This window comes from Pelophylax lessonae (assembly GCF_965119305.1).
Source record: "Pelophylax lessonae genome assembly, chromosome: 6".
NCBI classification, from domain to species: domain Eukaryota; kingdom Metazoa; phylum Chordata; class Amphibia; order Anura; family Ranidae; genus Pelophylax; species Pelophylax lessonae.
This window is the reverse complement of record NC_138773.1, coordinates 242,834,057-242,851,357: the sequence shown is the minus strand read 5'-3', so window position 1 is coordinate 242,851,357 and position 17,301 is coordinate 242,834,057. Positions and strand designations below refer to the sequence as shown.

At 45.2% G+C, this 17,301-nt stretch overlaps 1 protein-coding gene across 1 annotated transcript in view; it reads left to right on the top strand.

Annotated features, from left to right (window-relative positions):
* The window catches only part of AGPS (alkylglycerone phosphate synthase), a 386,322-nt gene that overhangs the window by 110,421 nt on the left and 258,600 nt on the right, over positions 1–17,301 (top strand). Inside the window, exons 6-7 of the mRNA XM_082260060.1 lie at positions 9,779–9,850; positions 14,945–15,024. Of these exons, the coding sequence (XP_082116186.1) occupies positions 9,779–9,850; positions 14,945–15,024 (152 nt within the window). The remainder of the gene's footprint in view (positions 1–9,778; positions 9,851–14,944; positions 15,025–17,301) is intronic.

Here is a 17,301-nt window from a genome sequence, read left to right as displayed (position 1 = left end):
AGGTCTGAGTGCTTTATCGGCACACCACAGGAGAGCCACTGGGAGATGCCCACCAAACTTTAAATTAAACATTATTTCAAATTAACTGTTAAGTTAAAATTTTGGTTAGCAGCTCCTAGCAAATTTTAAATCGGTTCTCCTGCCATGTGCCGATCTACCGCTTGGAGAGTTCTGGGGCAACCTGAGATTTTCTCATTGTATCGAGAGTTTTCTGTATGACTTTAATTAATGGTTTTACACTAGATAGTACATGGTCCTTTGTGAACACCTGATGAAATTCGATATGAATGTATACGCTTCATGTAGTCAACACATCACCCTGAAAAAGCCATAGAATGCGAAACATGTCGTAGTATCTACTTGAAAGCTAAAATTAATTAAAAGAACTACCACTATGTTGAAAAAATTTTAATGTTGTGTGTGTATCTTTTTAACTTTATTTGTGCATTTATGGTACCTAAAATGTCCCATGCTAAAATTTTTTGTTTTTTAGAAGTTGCTATACATTTGCCTTCAATATTATAGATTAGAAAATAAATCGCACTTCAGATGCAAATTTGTTGTGGTGTGTAGCCTCCACGTATGTTTGCAAATACGTCAGTAGGCTCTTTACCGAGATCGGAGATGCGGTGTGTCAGAGTGACACGCACCTTCACCGATCGCAGCTCTGCGCGCCCCCCGGGGGCGCACAGAGCGCATTATCCTGCCTCCGTCCTATGACGTCCGGTCAGGATAATACAACCACCTTCCCGCCGTCATTTGCCTATAGGGCGGGTGGGAAATGGTTAAAGAGTTCCATTCATTTTATCAACTAAACCCGCCCAACCCCCCTGCGCGTTTTTGACCTCTTCCCATAATCTACTTGACTTTTTTGCTTGCAGTGCAAAAACCTTTTTTGGAGGTTGTCCACCCACCCATTGGCTCCTGGGATAGGAGTGTCGTCAATCCCAGTAGTCAATGGGCATCCACCGCTTGTAGCATTCTCTCCGCGCTTTGTATGATATGCACAAGATAGCTAGCAGTGCCGTATCCTGGAAGGAGATACCAGTTGGCTTTAGATGCCCACACTAAAGATGAAAGCCCGCTCAGTGGGGAAAGCAAGTATGTTTTTTTCTATGAAAAAAAAAATAATTTGCAATACCTACATTCGCTACTAATCCTGTTGGATATAGGATTAGGTGAAAACAACACGGAGTGTTTTTAAAAAAAAAAAGAAAAAAAAAAGCTGTTCCTCCGCTTTAAAGTTACGTTTTAAATGCAGTATTTTTATGTTTGACTGAAGTGCAGACAGTACTATGAACTTTGCTGCATATTGGCTTATATAGGAAATGTCTTTGCTTCCGCCTTATTAAATTTCCCAAATTATTAAGTGGCAATAAGCAATCCGGTAATCCTCTTTAAAATCAGCGTTTTACTGTATACAAGGTGCTTCGATTGCCCATATGAAATGGACTGTTAGTTAGCCATGTTTCTCTAGTGATTAGGCAGTGCCAATTAGGCAGGATTGAGGCTCAAAGTGGCAATTAACAGTGCAGATATACACAACAGTAATGGTTAAATATTATTAAACACGTCATTATCACTATTGCTATTTAATTGCATGTAGGTTAACTTTGCAAATAGCTCAAGGCCCACTCAGAATAGCCAAATTAGTCATTGTACATTAATTAAACCGAATAGAGATAGTTAAATATTAGCTGTTCTAATTGTATCGCTGTTTTATGCAATTACGCTTGAAACGACTAATTCCTTAAATCCAAATGAAGCACTTGCAGGGAGGTTGTGAAGTGTATAGTGGCTGTCTGGAATTTCATTCAGTTCAGCCTCTAGAACAGACAGAAAAAAAATTCGGACAGGTTTTAACCAAGGTTGGGGATGCATTGACAGCCTATTTATTTTAAAGGGCTGCCTAAAACAAAATACCTCAATGGAAAGGAGTCCATTGCAGCACACTTCGTTCAGATGAGTGCTGGCATGCGTACTGCATGCAGGAGGTGTTTATTTTGGCATCTGCATCTACCACCGGCTGTGTGCAGGAAGCCATTGAAGGGGGATGTAGACGCATCAGCTGCACAGACAAAGCCGCATGTAAAAATCTGACAGCCTAACACGAGTTGCATGGCTCCAAATGCAGATGCATGGCCCAAATGAAGAGAGTGCTTGTCTGAACATTGCCTTACTTGCACCATTTTTACTAATTAAAATAGCCCTTTTCAACCTTTGTTGCCCAGAGGAACCCTTGAAATAGTTTTCAGGTCTCTGGGAACCCTCGCTAAAAATGATTGCAGTAAACCCCCGCTCCATCGCGGTTCAGTTTTTGCGGTCCCGGTATATTGCGGGTTTTTTTGTAATGTTATTTTACTATATAAATCATTAAAAATGAAATTTCTCTTACGTCCTCCGACAGTCGCCGCCTCTTCATATTCGTCACATATGGGGTATTAGACTTTGCTCCGAAGGAGTAGCTAGGCAACAGAATATGTTAACAATAAAGCTTTAACATATCCCACCCTCAAGGGGTGGTCCCCTCAGTCAATACCCTCCTACTTCCTGCAACCATATCTCAGTTTTAATGTCTAGCTTGTCAGGAGTGGCTGGCTCTCTCTGTGCTGGGACTTTTTGTCCCAGACTCTTTCTTCTTTTTGATATTTTGTTTGAGTTTTCTCTCTGCCTTTACTTAGCTGTTATTTTTGTCAGCATTAGTTAGTTCTTCGGACGAAGAGGATCATGCGGACTGGGTCTCGGGCTGATCCCCCTGGTCGCAGGTCGTGGGTCAGTGGCTTCCCAGTCTGCCATCGAGCGTTCAGCCAGGTAACGCTCCTGGCACGGTGAACGACCCATCCCTGTTCGGTGCAGGGATGATTGGTGAGGTGGCTACCTCACCGGACGCTGTGCGGTTTCTGAACCGCCATTGTGTGCGTCTTGAATTGCGACTCTCCCTGCCTCATGTGCAGCGGCTTGTTCGCCTGTGCGGGTTCCCCACGCCATGTGAGGTAAGTGTGTCTATGTGGGGACCTGTCTGTCTGGGGGGGGTCTCAGTCTGGGACTGTGTAACCTGCCTTTAATCACACTGCTTGTCTCCCTATATCTCGGCTGCATGCTGTGGGCTGCAAGGGGGGGGGGAGCTGTATGACACTGAGTATGTCAGGCTGGGCAGTGTGAGGAGCTGTGTGCTGTGGGGCATGTTTTTAATGGCATGTTGGGGCATATACAGCGATCGCTGCGGCGATCTAACATGTATCCATATTATGGGATAATATTGTGTGTGATTTTATGCACTGTGGAGCGGCGATTTCGGCGCCAAACGGCGCCATTTTACCGGCGCCCGCTCCGGCCGCATGGTTTACATGCACGGCGGCCATTTTCTTGTAGCCTCCATAGGCTTACATAGAGCGCCCTGGCAGCATCACTTCCTCTCTCCTGGAAGCACCGATCGAGGCAGCAGCAGCAGCGGAGTCTCCTCAGGTTTTATCCTTCTATTCCTGTGTTCCATTGCCTGTATTCAGTCTGTATATTCCCTGTGGGGGTCTCATTGTGCCTGAGTGTGGTGCGGTGGGCTGCGCTTGCCGCGCTTGCTGTAAGGGGGCAGTTAACCCTTGGTTGTCTGGCATACAGGGGCAATGGATTCTCAGGAGGGCAAGTTTCCCACAGTATTGGTGGAAAGCCAGGGGACCGCTGTTTCCCCCCCAGGGGGGGATTTGGCCACTATTGTGGCTGGCCTTGCTGCACAGGTGCAAATGCTGGTGGCTGCTCAATCTACTAAACGGCCCAGAGTTGCTCTGTCCTCTGATTCTGAGGGTGAAGGTGATGGGGCTGTTCTGGCGGGGACCCCCCTATCGGGGTCCCGCTCCTCTCTTGATCTAGTGGGGTCTGAGGTAGAGGCTGAAGTTGAGGGGGTTGATAATTCTCCCCCTGGCTCGCCTGAAGAGCTTGCAATCATGGATGAGTTGATTGCTTCCATTAAGCAGACGCTACGTTTGCAGGACGAGGTGTGTCCCCCAGCTGCCTTGGCGGCTTATGGGACGCAGAGAAAACGCAGGACGCCGCAGGTTTTTCCCTGCAATGCTGATTTTCAGCGCGCTGTTACGGACCAATGGCGCGATTTGCGCAAGCCTTTTGCGGTACCAAGTAAATTTAAGCTGCGTTATCCTTTCTCGCCTGCCACTGATGAACGGTGGTGTGTGCCTCCGCCAGTGGATCATGCTATTGCGGTTTTGAACAAAGCCACTGCGATCCCTGCAGAGGGATCCCCTGTTTTCCGTGATGCCACGGATAGGAGACTGGAGTCTCTTGCCCGTCATACTTATTCTGTTACGGGTTCTATGCTTAAGGCTCTGTTTGCTTCTCTCATGGCGGCCCAGGCGATCGCAAGTTGGACGCAGATGCTTAGGCGCGTCCTAGTGGCCGATTCGACCTCGGCGGCGACCCTGGATATGGTGGATCAGATCCACCAGGGTGTCATGTATCTGTGTGATGCGGACCTGGACCTGATTCCGTTGGCCGCGCGTGTGCACAGCGTGGCGGTGTTGTCTCGCCGCCTGGTTTGGTTGAAATGTTGGTCGGTGGACCAATCTTCACGTAAAACCTTAGCCAATCTGCCTTATGATGGGTCTCGCCTTTTTGGGGAGTCCCTGGATGTGTTGATTAAGGGGATTACCGGGGGTAAGAGCACTCTCTTGCCCCATTTCCCCAAGGCTAAGGGGGCTTCTGGGAAGAAGCATGCTCATTTTCGGCCCCCTCAGGGGTCCTTTCGTGCCTTTCGGCCGCACTACAAGGGCAAACCGTTCAAGGGCCAGGGCTCTCAGAAGAAACCCTGGTCTGGGAAACAGAAGTCCGGCCAATCCGGACCTGCGGCCCATAACAGTTCGGCCTGAAGGGGCGCCCTCACCCGGTTTTGGGGTGGGGGGACGCTTGCTCGGTTTTCTTCAGCCCTGGTTGGCCCGTGTGCGGGACAGATGGGTTCTGGAAATCGTTCGATCTGGTTACAAGATCGAGTTTCTCTCTCGGCCAGAGAGCAGATTTTTTCCCTCAAATCTACAACTGTCTCCAGAGCGCCTGCGGGATCTGCACCTGGCGGTGCGGGACCTGAGGGCTCAGGGAGTGGTGGTTCCGGTGCCTCATCGGGACAGATTTCGGGGGTTTTATTCCAATCTGTTCACCGTGCCCAGAAAGGAGGGCAAGGTTCGTCCAATTCTGGACTTGAAAGCTCTGAACCGCTCTGTGCGGGTTCGCAAGTTCCGCATGGAATCCCTGCGCTCGGTGGTGGCTGCCCTGGTTCCGGGGGAATTCATGGCCTCCATCGATTTGAAGGATGCGTATCTTCACATCCCCATATTCGAGGGTCATCAGAGATACCTTCGATTTGCCATTGCGGAGGATCACTACCAGTTCGTGGCGTTGCCCTTTGGGCTCGCCTCGGCTCCGCGGGTCTTCACCAAGGTGCTTGCACCGGTTCTGGCATTATTGAGAGCCCAGGGCATTTCTGTCCTGGGGTATCTGGACGACATTCTGATTCGGTCTGCGACCAGTCAGGGTCTGGAGAAGGACCTGTCTGTCACGATGCAAACTCTGCAGGAGTTCGGTTGGACGATAAATGTTCCAAAGTCGACACTGAGTCCGTCGGTTCGTCTTCCCTATCTGGGAATGATACTGGACTCGGTGCAGGCGAAGGTCTTCCTGCCGGAAGACAAACTCAGGACTCTTCAGGAGGAAGTCAGGTCCCTCAGGGACGTTCCGAACTCGTCTCTGCGGACGTGTATGAGATGTCTGGGATTGATGGTCTCGGCTTTCGAGGCGATTCCTTTCGCGCAGTTTCACACGCGGGGTCTCCAGGCGGAGATCTTGTCCAAGTGGGACGGGCGACCTCAATCTCTGGATCTTCAGATCTCGTTGAGTCATCGCACCAGGGAAAACCTTCTGTGGTGGCTCCAGTCCCCGTTGGTGTCCGGGGGCAAGTCGTTTCGTCCGATCTCGTGGACGATAATCACCACGGATGCCAGCCTGTCGGGCTGGGGTGGTGTTCTGGGCGTTCTGTCCGCCCAGGGGACCTGGTCGGAGGGGGAGTCTTCCCTCCCGATCAACGTTCTGGAATTGCGTGCGATAAGGCTCTGTCTTCATCGCTGGACGGACCGGCTGCAGGGCTGCCCGGTTCGGGTGCAGACGGACAATGCCACGGCGGTGGCCTACATCAACCACCAAGGGGGCACCAGGAGTGCCCGAGCGGCTCGAGAAGTGGCCGACATTCTGTCTTGGGCCGAGACTCATGTCCCGGCGATAACGGCGGTTCACATTCCGGGAGTGGAGAACTGGCAGGCGGACTATCTGAGTCGCCAGACCCTGGATCAGGGGGAATGGTCTCTCCACCCGGCTGTCTTCCAGATGTTGTGCGCGAAGTGGGGTCTTCCAGATGTGGACCTGTTCGCGTCTCGCCTCAACTACAAGGTGAAGAGGTTCGTGGCAAGGACGCGCGACCCTCGGGCAGACGCGTCGGACGCGTTAGTGGCCCCGTGGCATCAGTACAGGCTGATGTACGCGTTTCCACCGATTCAGTTGCTGTCCCGGTTCCTTCGCAGGTTACACTCGGAACGCAGCACGGTGATTCTTGTGGCACCGGACTGGCCTCGCCGGTCCTGGTACGCAGACCTCGTGAATCTGGCGGTCGACGCCCCCTGGCGTCTGCCTCTTCGGGACGATCTACTGTCTCAAGGACCGATTTACCATCCTGCTTTACAGTCGCTGGCTTTGACGGCCTGGCTGTTGAGACCGAGGTCCTGAAGGAGAAGGGTCTCTCTCCAGAGGTTGTTCATACCTTGATCAACGCGAGGAAGTCTTCCTCGGGAAAGGTTTATTACCGTACTTGGAAGGCCTATTTTGCCTGGTGTGAGTCCAGGGGGTTTTCACCCCGCACGTACTCGGTTTCCCGTGTGCTGTCTTTCCTTCAGACGGGTGTCGATCAGCGTTTGGCGCTGGCTACGATAAAGGGTCAGGTGTCTGCGCTGGCCGTTCTGTTTCAACGTCCCGTGGCTTCCAACTCCTTGGTTGGCACTTTTATTCAGGGTGTGCGGCATCTGGTTCCTCCTAGGAGGGATCCCTTGCCCCCTTGGGACTTGAATCTAGTCCTGTCTGTGTTACAACGTGCTCCTTTTGAACAGATCAGGGAGATCTCGTTGTCTATGTTGTCCAAAAAGGTCGCCTTTTTGGTGGCGATCACTTCGGCTCGCAGAGTGTCGGAACTGGCGGCTTTGTCCTGCAAGTCTCCGTACCTGGTTGTTCATTTGGATAAGGTGGTCTTGCGACCTAATCCTTCTTTTCTGCCGAAACGAGTTTCGGAATTCCATCTTAACGAGGATATTGTTTTGCCTTCGTTGTGCACGAAGCCTAAACATCCAAAGGAGGTGAGATTGCATTCTCTGGATGTTGTTCGGGCGATTAGGGTTTACCTTAAATCGACTGAGTCTTTTCGAAAGACGGACTCCTTGTTTGTTCTTCCAGAGGGTCCTCGGAAGGGCATGGCGGCTTCCGCCTCTACCATTGCCAAATGGATCAGGCAGACCATTGAACAGGCCTATGCCTTGCAGGGGAAGGTTCCCCCTGTGCCTGTGAAGGCGCACTCTACTAGATCTCTGAGTACGTCTTGGGCCTGTCGTCATGGGGCTTCTGTAGCCCAGGTGTGTAAGGCGGCGACTTGGTCGACCGTACACACTTTCACAAAATTCTACAAAGTAGATGTTCAGGCATCGGCGGATGCTTCCTTTGGCCGCAAGGTTCTTAGTGCGGCTGTTCCCTAGGGTCCCTTGTTGGGGACTCCTGGCTGTTGGGATAAGTTTTGTATCCCCTGGTTTTTTTGTCTTTTCCTGGGTTGTTGCTCCTGTTGAGCACTTATTTTTGCTGTTGCCCAGCTGGTTTCCTTCCTTTGGTAAGGTTCCTTTCTTTGATGTGGAGACTGCGTTGCCTTTCGGCGCGGATGCGTTTCCCACCCCTCATGTTTGCATTGCTTTGGGACGTCCCCATATGTGACGAATATGAAGAGGCGGCGACTGTCGGAGGACGTAAGAGAAAACGGAATTTTTGTAAAATCTTACCTGTAAAATTCCTTTCTCTGAGTCCTCCGACAGTCGCCACCCCCGCCCCTCTTTTGGGGTTTGAATGTATACTCTACTGCTATTCCACTAAAACTGAGATATGGTTGCAGGAAGTAGGAGGGTATTGACTGAGGGGACCACCCCTTGAGGGTGGGATATGTTAAAGCTTTATTGTTAACATATTCTGTTGCCTAGCTACTCCTTCGGAGCAAAGTCTAATACCCCATATGTGACGAATATGAAGAGGCGGCGACTGTCGGAGGACTCAGAGAAAGGAATTTTACAGGTAAGATTTTACAAAAATTCCGTTATTTTTGTGTTTTCCATAGCTCTTGCTATGTCTCTCAGTATCTTTTATGTGTTTAAATGAGTTTTTATTGTTTTAAAAGTGTGTTTAAAGACCTTAAAATGCTTTTACACGTACAGTGACAGTAAAAAAAAACATGCCTACAATGCATTTTAATAGGGTTTTTCTATTTCGCCGATTTTCACTTTTCGCGGCTGGGTCCGGAACGTAACCCCGCAATGGAGGGGGGTTTACTGTATACCTATGGCTCACAGTACATTAGTATGATCAGGAAGTTGTAGGAAGCTTTAAATTAAATTTGATATTCCCAGAATATTTGACACCTATGGCAGATTAATATTAAACAAACCCTTTAGAAATATTATTTTCAGTAATATTCTTGAAATTAATAATAACACAAAAGAAACCCAGTAAGAATTGTGGTGTCCCCAATACTTTGGTGTTCACTGCTCAAGAAACCCCCAGCAAACTCATAAGGAACCCTGGTTGAGAAAGGTTGAATTAAGAGGAAGTTGACTTGGCATCTGCCTTTATCACTTTACATTTTTTTTTACCCTTTTATTTTTATTGTTTTCTGTGGCTTAAGAATGCCATAGAAATACAAATTCTTAAGGGAGATGCCCACTGTGGAATATTACCCTTCCATTGAAATGTTTTTTCATTATGTAACAAAGTAAAGCGTTGCTTTAATTTAAAACAGGATACTTGTTACAATAAAGGTCGTGATCCCAGGGAAATTGGGACGGAAGACCAATAGGAGGCATGGAGTGGTTTCAGATTGATTTCAGTTGTGCAGTTAGTGGAGAACCCCCTACAGTGTATTTCATTTTGTGTAGAAGTCAAAATAATTTATGGCACATGAATTTGATGAGCTAGAACTGCTCGGCTCAGAAATATGTTTTTGGTTTGTAATGTACCTGGTAATGCAGGCTCAATTTAATAAAGCATTAAAAGAGTGGTAATGTTCAAAGCTTAGTGGTCTATATAAGCCACCATATTTCACATCACCAAAGTTTGTTAAAGTAGCACTTATTAATGGTTGCCATGGGCTATTACTCTTTACCACTTTGAATAAGCTTGCAAATGACATCCCGGTTAGTTTTTTACCCTCACCTATGCACCCTTACAGTTTCATACCTCCCAAATTTCTGTAATGAGCGAGGGATACCTTTCAGCACAAAGTATGTAGGCAAAGTTCTTACCAGTAGCTACGTGAACCATGAAGAGTTAATATGCAAAAACTGATTGGGTAAATCACCAGCATTTTTTCACCACTACTTTTCCAATACAGGCTTTTCAAAATAACAAATGTAGTAATTTAGAATTTGAATACAAGTTGTATTGTGGTATAATGCTCCTGTAAGTAATCTTGTATTTTTTACTTGTGCAGAATGTCACGAAGATGTAGTACGGATTGTTGACCTGGCCTGCAAACATAATGTCTGCATTATTCCATTTGGAGGTATGTTTGCTGTCTGTGCTGGCTATAATCTCCTTTTTATTTATCCATCCCCCCCTTTAGTATATTGCTTGGGGTAGTAAGATAGACTTGGCGGTACCACCTGTTATTGTAGGTTTTCACTAGTGGTTTGGGTAATTAACGCTAAGTTGTCAAAACCACGTCCCCAATAGAAAGAATTTTGAAAGGAGTGAATATGGGACTTTTAGGCCCCTTTCACACTTAAAATATATATTTAAATATATATATATATATATACAAAGTATATTCCTCGCGCCAATGGGAGAGCACAATGAATTATACAGTAAAATATTGGTAGGTATTTAAAATTCTATATTAAAGGAAGAGCCTAAAATCGATAAATAGCAGCTGCTGTATAAAAAATTGTGTATGGAATATCTATGGTCTTAGTTAAAGACCAAAATACAGCGCTTGCTCAAAGCTATGAATACCTGTAAAGGTACCTATATTCTAATGGTAAGTGTGATATCAGTATATATAATGTCTGTTTAAATATTGTGCAAATAGTAGGTGGTAAAAATTAATCAATTATAAATGAATATAAATAAATATTACTAAATTATGTATATCCGTGAATATTCAAAGAAAATGTGTGTGTGTGTGTGTGTATATATATATATATATATATATATATATATATATATATATATATATATATATATATATATATATATAAATATAATATAATATAATATATATACAAAATTGACAAGTGACTTCAGTGCTTAAAAAAATATAATGTAGTATGTGTCCTTGATAGATAGATAGATAGATAAATATATATATTTATCTATTAGTCCAAAAATATTAATAAAAAAATGTGACTTCAGTGTTCAAAAAATGTTGTATAAATAAATGTCCTTGATGACAAAAATTAATGGATGTTCAATTCAAAAAGTGCATGTGCTTTATCAAAAATCGCTGTGACATCAATTTCTTGGTGGGTAAATAAGCTGGATCACTTACCAGATGTAGTGGGTTCTATATACCATATGGCATTAGAACCTATCAAGCTTGAAAAGCCCCCTGGGCTTAATAGGTGTCCCCTTTGGGTAATCTCCAATGGCAGGTAATTCCGTCCAAGGTATCAATGATGGTATGTAAAAGAAAGAAAGGCTCCACATAGCGCAATTCAATTTAGACTGAACCTTTATTTCCCATATATATCGGGTAAGATATGTTAAAAGATCATGTCACATCCCTGGTGGTCTAGCGGTACAGGCTGCTCGTCCTCCTCGTGGTGAGACAAGCTACTTCCGGCTTGCGCTCCACTCGGTGTGACGTGATGACGTTTGTGCGGTCCAAGCTGACGCGTTTCGTCACTTCCGGTGACGTCCTCAGAGATTCCCTTTCACACTTGTGCGACTTGTGGGACTGCAAAATCGCATGACAAGTCGTTCTCCATTATTTCCAATGAGCCCCATTCATATCTGTGCGACTTGAAGTCGCACCGCCTTCAAAGTATTCCCTGCACTACTTTTGGCATGATTTTGATGCGTTTTGAGTAAAAGACATTATAAGCCCAGTCAAACTCGCATCAAAATCGCGGCAAAAAGTTGCGGTAAAATCGCGTGACTTAGAGGTCGCACAAGTGTGAAAGGGGCCTTAAGGTGCTAAAAGACAAATTTACAAGTTCATTTACTGTTAAAATTCAACAACATTGGTTTACATCATTAAAATATTTAATAATAAAAACCAGCATTATGTTAAACATGGTCTTGTTGTCCTCCTTTTAGCAGCGGTACAGTGCCTTGAAAAAGTATTCATACCTCTTTAAAGTTTCCACATTTTTTCATGGTAAAACTGAAAACCTACATGCATTTTATTGGGATTTTATGTGATTGACCAACACAAATTGGCACATAGTTGTGAAGGGGAAGGAAAATTATAAATTGTTTTCAACATTTTTTTAACAAATGTCTGACAAGTGTGGCATGCATTTGTATTCAGCCCCCTTTACTCTGATACCCCTAATTAAAATCTACTAACCAATTGCTTTCAGAAGTCACCTAATTAGTAACTAGAGTCCACTTGTGTGTAGTTTAATCTCAGTATAAATACAGCTGTTCTGTGAATCCCTCAGAGGTTTGTTAGAGAACCTTAGTGAATAAACAGCATCATAAAGACCAAGGAACACACCATACAGGTCAAAGATAAGTTGTGGAGAAGTTTAAAACAAGGTTTGGTTAAAAAAAATATCCCAAGCTTTGAACATCTAACGGAGCACGGTTTAATCCATCATCTTAAAATGGAAAGAGTATGGCATAACTGCAAACCTACCAAGACATGGCCATTCACCTAAACTAACAGGCCGGGCAAGAAGAGCATTAATCAGAGAAGCAGCCAAGAGGCCCATGGAGACTCTGGAGCAGCTACAGAGATCCACACCTCAGGTGGGAGAATCTGTCCACAGGACAACTTTTAGTCGTGCACTCCACAAATCTGGCCTTTATAGAAGAGTGGCAAGAAGAAAGCTATTGTTTGAAAGAAAACCATAAGAAGTCCCGTTTGCAGTTTGCGAGAAGCCATGTGGGGGGCTCAGCAAATGTGGAAGAGGGTGCTCTGGTTAGATGAAGCAAAAATTGAACTTTCTGTCCTAAAAGCAAAACGCCATATGTGACGGAAAACTAACACTGCACATGACTCTGAACACACCATCTCCACCGTGAAACATGGTGGTGGCAGCATCATGTTTTGGTCATGCTTTTCTTCAGCAAGGACAGGGAAGCTGGTCAGAGTTGATGGGAGGATAGATGGAGCCAAATACAGGGCAATGTTAGAAGAAAACCTGTTAGTCTGCAAAAGACTTGAGACTGGGGCGGAGGTTCACCTTCCAGCAGGACAACGACACTAAACATACAGCCAGAGCTACAATGGAATGGTTTAGATCAAAGCATTTTCATGTTTTAGAATGGCCCAGTCAAAGTTCAGACCTAAATCCAGAATCTGTGGCAAGACTTGAAAATTGCTGTTCACAGATGCTCTCCATCCAATCTTATAGAGCTTGAGCTATTTTGCAAAGAAGAAAAATTTCACTCGCTAGATGTGCAAAGCTGGTAGAGACCTGCCTAAAAAGGCTTTGAAGCTGTAATTGCAGCAAAAGATGGTTCTACAAAGTATTGACTCAGGGGGGCCGAATGCAAATGCACGCCACACTTTTCATATATTCATTTGTAAAAAGAACGTGAAAACCATTTATCATTTTTCTTCTACTTCACAATTATTTTCCACTTTGGTTGGTCCACGTTGTTCTATCATATAAACTCACAATAAAATACATTTACACTTTTGGTTGCAGCATGACAAAATGTGGAAAATTTCAAGGGGTATGAATAGTTTTTCAAGTCCCTATGTGATGGTTCTGACTTTATGTTCAGGGGAACATAACCGCTGAAACTTTAATACCCAAGGTTTATCACACCTTTATTAAAGAAAAAAAAGAGGGGAAATAAAGCTCCAGGTTTAGTGTCAAGCACAGGATTCTTTGTGACTACAGGAGGTACAGCAGGACCAGAGAGTGTGGTGTCAGGAAAAGGAAAACCAGAGGGTGTCTATATAGCAGTAATGGTTTGAATGGTCAGCTTCAGGGACACTTGAAGATAGAGTGCATTGTAAATACTAGGTGGCTCCCATGGCTTTTGGCACCTTAAAAGTCCCATATATACGTCTAGAGGAAAACGGGTTTCGTCTCCAAATACGGAAAGGTTTCTTCACCGTAAGAGCTGTGAAAATGTGGAATAGACTCCCTCCAGAGGTGGTTCTGGCTAGCTCACTAGATTGCTTTTAAAAAAGGTCTGAATTCTTTCCTAGGTGTACATAATATAAATGGGTACTAACATTTTTTTTAGGTAAAGTTGATCCAGGAAATATCCGATTGCCTCTTGGGGGATCAGGAAGGAATTTTTTTCCCCTGCTGTAGCAAATTGGATCATGCTTTGCTGGGGTTTATTTTTGCCTTCCTCTGGGTCAACAACGGGTATAGGATTCTGTATATGGGATTGTATGGTTGGGTTTTCAATACTGGTTTTTTTTTTTGGTTGAACGGGATGGACTTGTGTCTTTTTTCAATTTGACTAACTATGTAACTACATTCACTTCTTGCAAAATTGATCTTGTAGATGTTAACAGGTTGGGTTTATAACAGGCAGTGAGTGCCTGTAGACAGTGTAGGTCTAGTTGGTCATAGAGCAAATTTGAAGCTTTAGACTTGCATTTTGTTCTTTTAAAGGCAACAAGTACTGCGATTTATGTAGGCTTCTGTCTGAAAATGCTATATGTGGTCCTCATGCTTCAGTATTTTTTGAGTCGCTAATAGATAAAAATACTGGAATGCTGGTGGACTGAAAACCTGACTACAGAGCTTGAAGTGTCAGTGGTTTATTCAGGATTCATTCAAATTATTTGTGTGTGCTTTCAGTTTCACTGTGATACGTCCTGCCATAGCTACACTAGACAAAAGATTGCAGTTCAGCCATACAATTTTAGATGGATGGTGGGCTGCAGAGCAGGGTCTTGTGTCCATGTGATTTGGCATTGAAGACTCCTTGACCTCTGTGTAGTTTGTATTAATGACTGCTTTATAGCAAGACAGGGGCAATATGGCTTGAGTGGTTTTATTTCCTTTTTGTATGTAGGAAGTTCTCAAAAATTATATACAGAGGAAGCAGAGAAATCATAACCTTAAATAAGGAATAATGCAAATCTATTCAGTCAAATAAACGGATGCAGATATTAATATTTGTGACAGACATCAAATCTGAACCTATAAAATCTGAACATGTAAAGCATCGGCCATAGAAAAAATGGCTTTTTCAACCTCTATAGAGATTACCCTCAGAGTAGACTTTAAACTGCTTAGTGTGCAGTAATAAAAGAGAGACATGAGGTTCAGCAAAGATTAAATTACAGGTGTATTAGAAGGGTATTTGATCCCCATGTGAATGAGACCCCTAGTCCTTCATGTCCACATTTGACCCGGAGTCACTACATCCTGTTGTCCGCCATCCCCGTTATCAGTGTCCTAATTTCAGTAAAATGGATTTGTTGTAATATATGAATATTTGCTTTGTAATGCAGGTGGAACAAGTGTATCTAATGCATTGGAGTGTCCTGAAGATGAGAAAAGAACCATTGTCTCATTAGATACTTCACAGATGGTAAGTTGCATATAATTCTGGATCGCTTGTTGGTAAATGTATTCGTTATTATGGTAAGTTTTTAAAACATAAGATAATTAAAATGGTAAAAAATACACATTTTTTTCATCTTTGCTGTTTTTATATAGATTTTATGCCAAACACATTTTTAGTCTAACCATGCTTTTTATGTAACCACTAAATGTCAGGCTTGATTTGCAGTATTCTTATTTTTCACAGATGACTGACTGTTTTTAGTTAATTGTTCTAAAGTCATATTTGCACAGTGTAATTGTATTTAAATGGATATTTATCTCTTCTGTGAACACAATTTGCGGAGCGCTCAGAAGATTTGCAAAGCCCTGGGCACTGTGATGAGTTAATACATTTTAAAAAAGCTAGCTATACTGTAGATCTTGAAAATGGCAGAAAGAGAGACACCTGCCAATTATTTAAAGTGTTTATAAACCCTAAATTAACTTTTTTTTTTTTTTTTTTAATTTGCTACTTTTTGGTCTGTTAAAAAAAAAAACAAACACTTTGTATATTTATGTTTGATCAACAAATGCAAAAAAATACCTGTTCCTGTGACGCTGTACCCAAATAAAATGGATGTCCTTTTTTTCCCCACAAATAGAGCTTTATTTTGGTGGTATTTGATCACCTGTGCAATTGTTTGCACTATAAACAAAAAAAACCCAGATAATTCTGAAAAAAAAAAATCGTTCATTGGCGGACACAGCTCCTGATTCTTCTTAACTATTGGGTTATACTGCCCCCTACAGGAGTAGGACACTAGGCAGGAAAAAGCTTGACTATGCCTATGGGCAGTCCCAGGGGGTCTGCACCCAGTTTTTTCTGCCTAGTCAGGAGTAAGAACCTAGTTCCTTGCTGGGATCTCTGGTCCTGGCAATTTGTTTCCTTTTTAAGAAGATTTTTTTCCTATCCATGTTGTTTTGTTCCTGTGAGAATCTACAATCAGCTGCCGGACTGGACGACAGACTGGATAATCTAGATCTAGAGGGCACCCCTAGTCTGGCCGGCGAGCGTGTGCATGCCTCAGCTCCATGGCTAGGTCGGCTGCGACATAGACCCACTTGACGGGGGCTGACTTGCGAATTACACGTCTCGCGAGGGCGCATACGGCCTGGCCTCAGCCTGAGTCGCATGTTCCTCCTGGCCAACAGCCACCCACCCATATCCCAATGAAGCAGTGATTAGTCAGGAACAATGCCCACCCTGTTCCTGGTATGGTACGTAGCTGTCACCCCCCCTTCTATGCATGAAGGGTTTTTAGGGTGGACTAGTTACCCTCCCCCCCCCCCCCCCCCAGCACTCTAAAAATGAGGTGGTCATTGTGGGTCTTTCAGCCCCCCCCCCTCCTGGGTGAGGTTGTGAGCTGGCTTTTTCCACATGCTCTTAAGGGGGGCTTGTTAGATTTGCTGCTGACTGGGTTTTTCCTGGTGCACACACCGGGGGGGAGTCGAGCAGGGTTCCCCTGCTACCCTGGGGGTTGGTGACTAGGGCAGGGATGCCCTCTGGGCTCCCTGCTGCAGTTGTTGGGCTGAGAGAGCTGATTGTTTGGCATCCACAGGTCCGCGCCTCACGTGCCCGGATCCCGCCCCAAATTTAGGCCGCGGCTTTGCAACCTACTGGTCGGGAGCTATGTGGGGTGGCCCCAGTGAGGGGGGCTGAAGCCACTACCCTCCGTTTAGGCATCTGCCCTCCCCTTTCCGCTGCCCCGGGTGGTCCACTCCGCTGAAGCTTGTGCCTAGGCATCCACAGAAATTTAGGCCGCAGCTTGCGGCCTACTAGGCCATGTGGCCGAGTGGGCTTCCGTTGGAGGGGGCAGCCCTAGTGAGCCTGGCTAGGATGAGTGCACTTGCGGCTGGGCCTCCACACAAATTTCGGCCACGGCCTACTAGGCCATGTGGTCAGCTTGGCACCTCCCTTGTAAGGGGCGGTGCTGTGGGGGTGGTTTAATTTTTGATGGCAACCATGCCACCATTATTGTGGGGGGCACCTACCCCTTTTAGCATTGCGGGAACATCAGGATACCCTGCCTGCATGTCCCTTTTAAGGGACCTATTTTCTATTGTGCGGGCCTCTATAGAGGGGCTTGAAGGGCGACCACCTAGTTTTTTGCGGGGCCCAGTAGGTGGTTCATTTATGGACCCTGGGTCGGCGTCTCCCTTGCGGGATCGCAGTCGGCGTCTCTCCCCTAATTGTTTTTCCGGGGGACCTTGGTCTATAGCGTCCACCACCCTCCCCTGCCTCATCTGTCCATCTGTTCCTGAA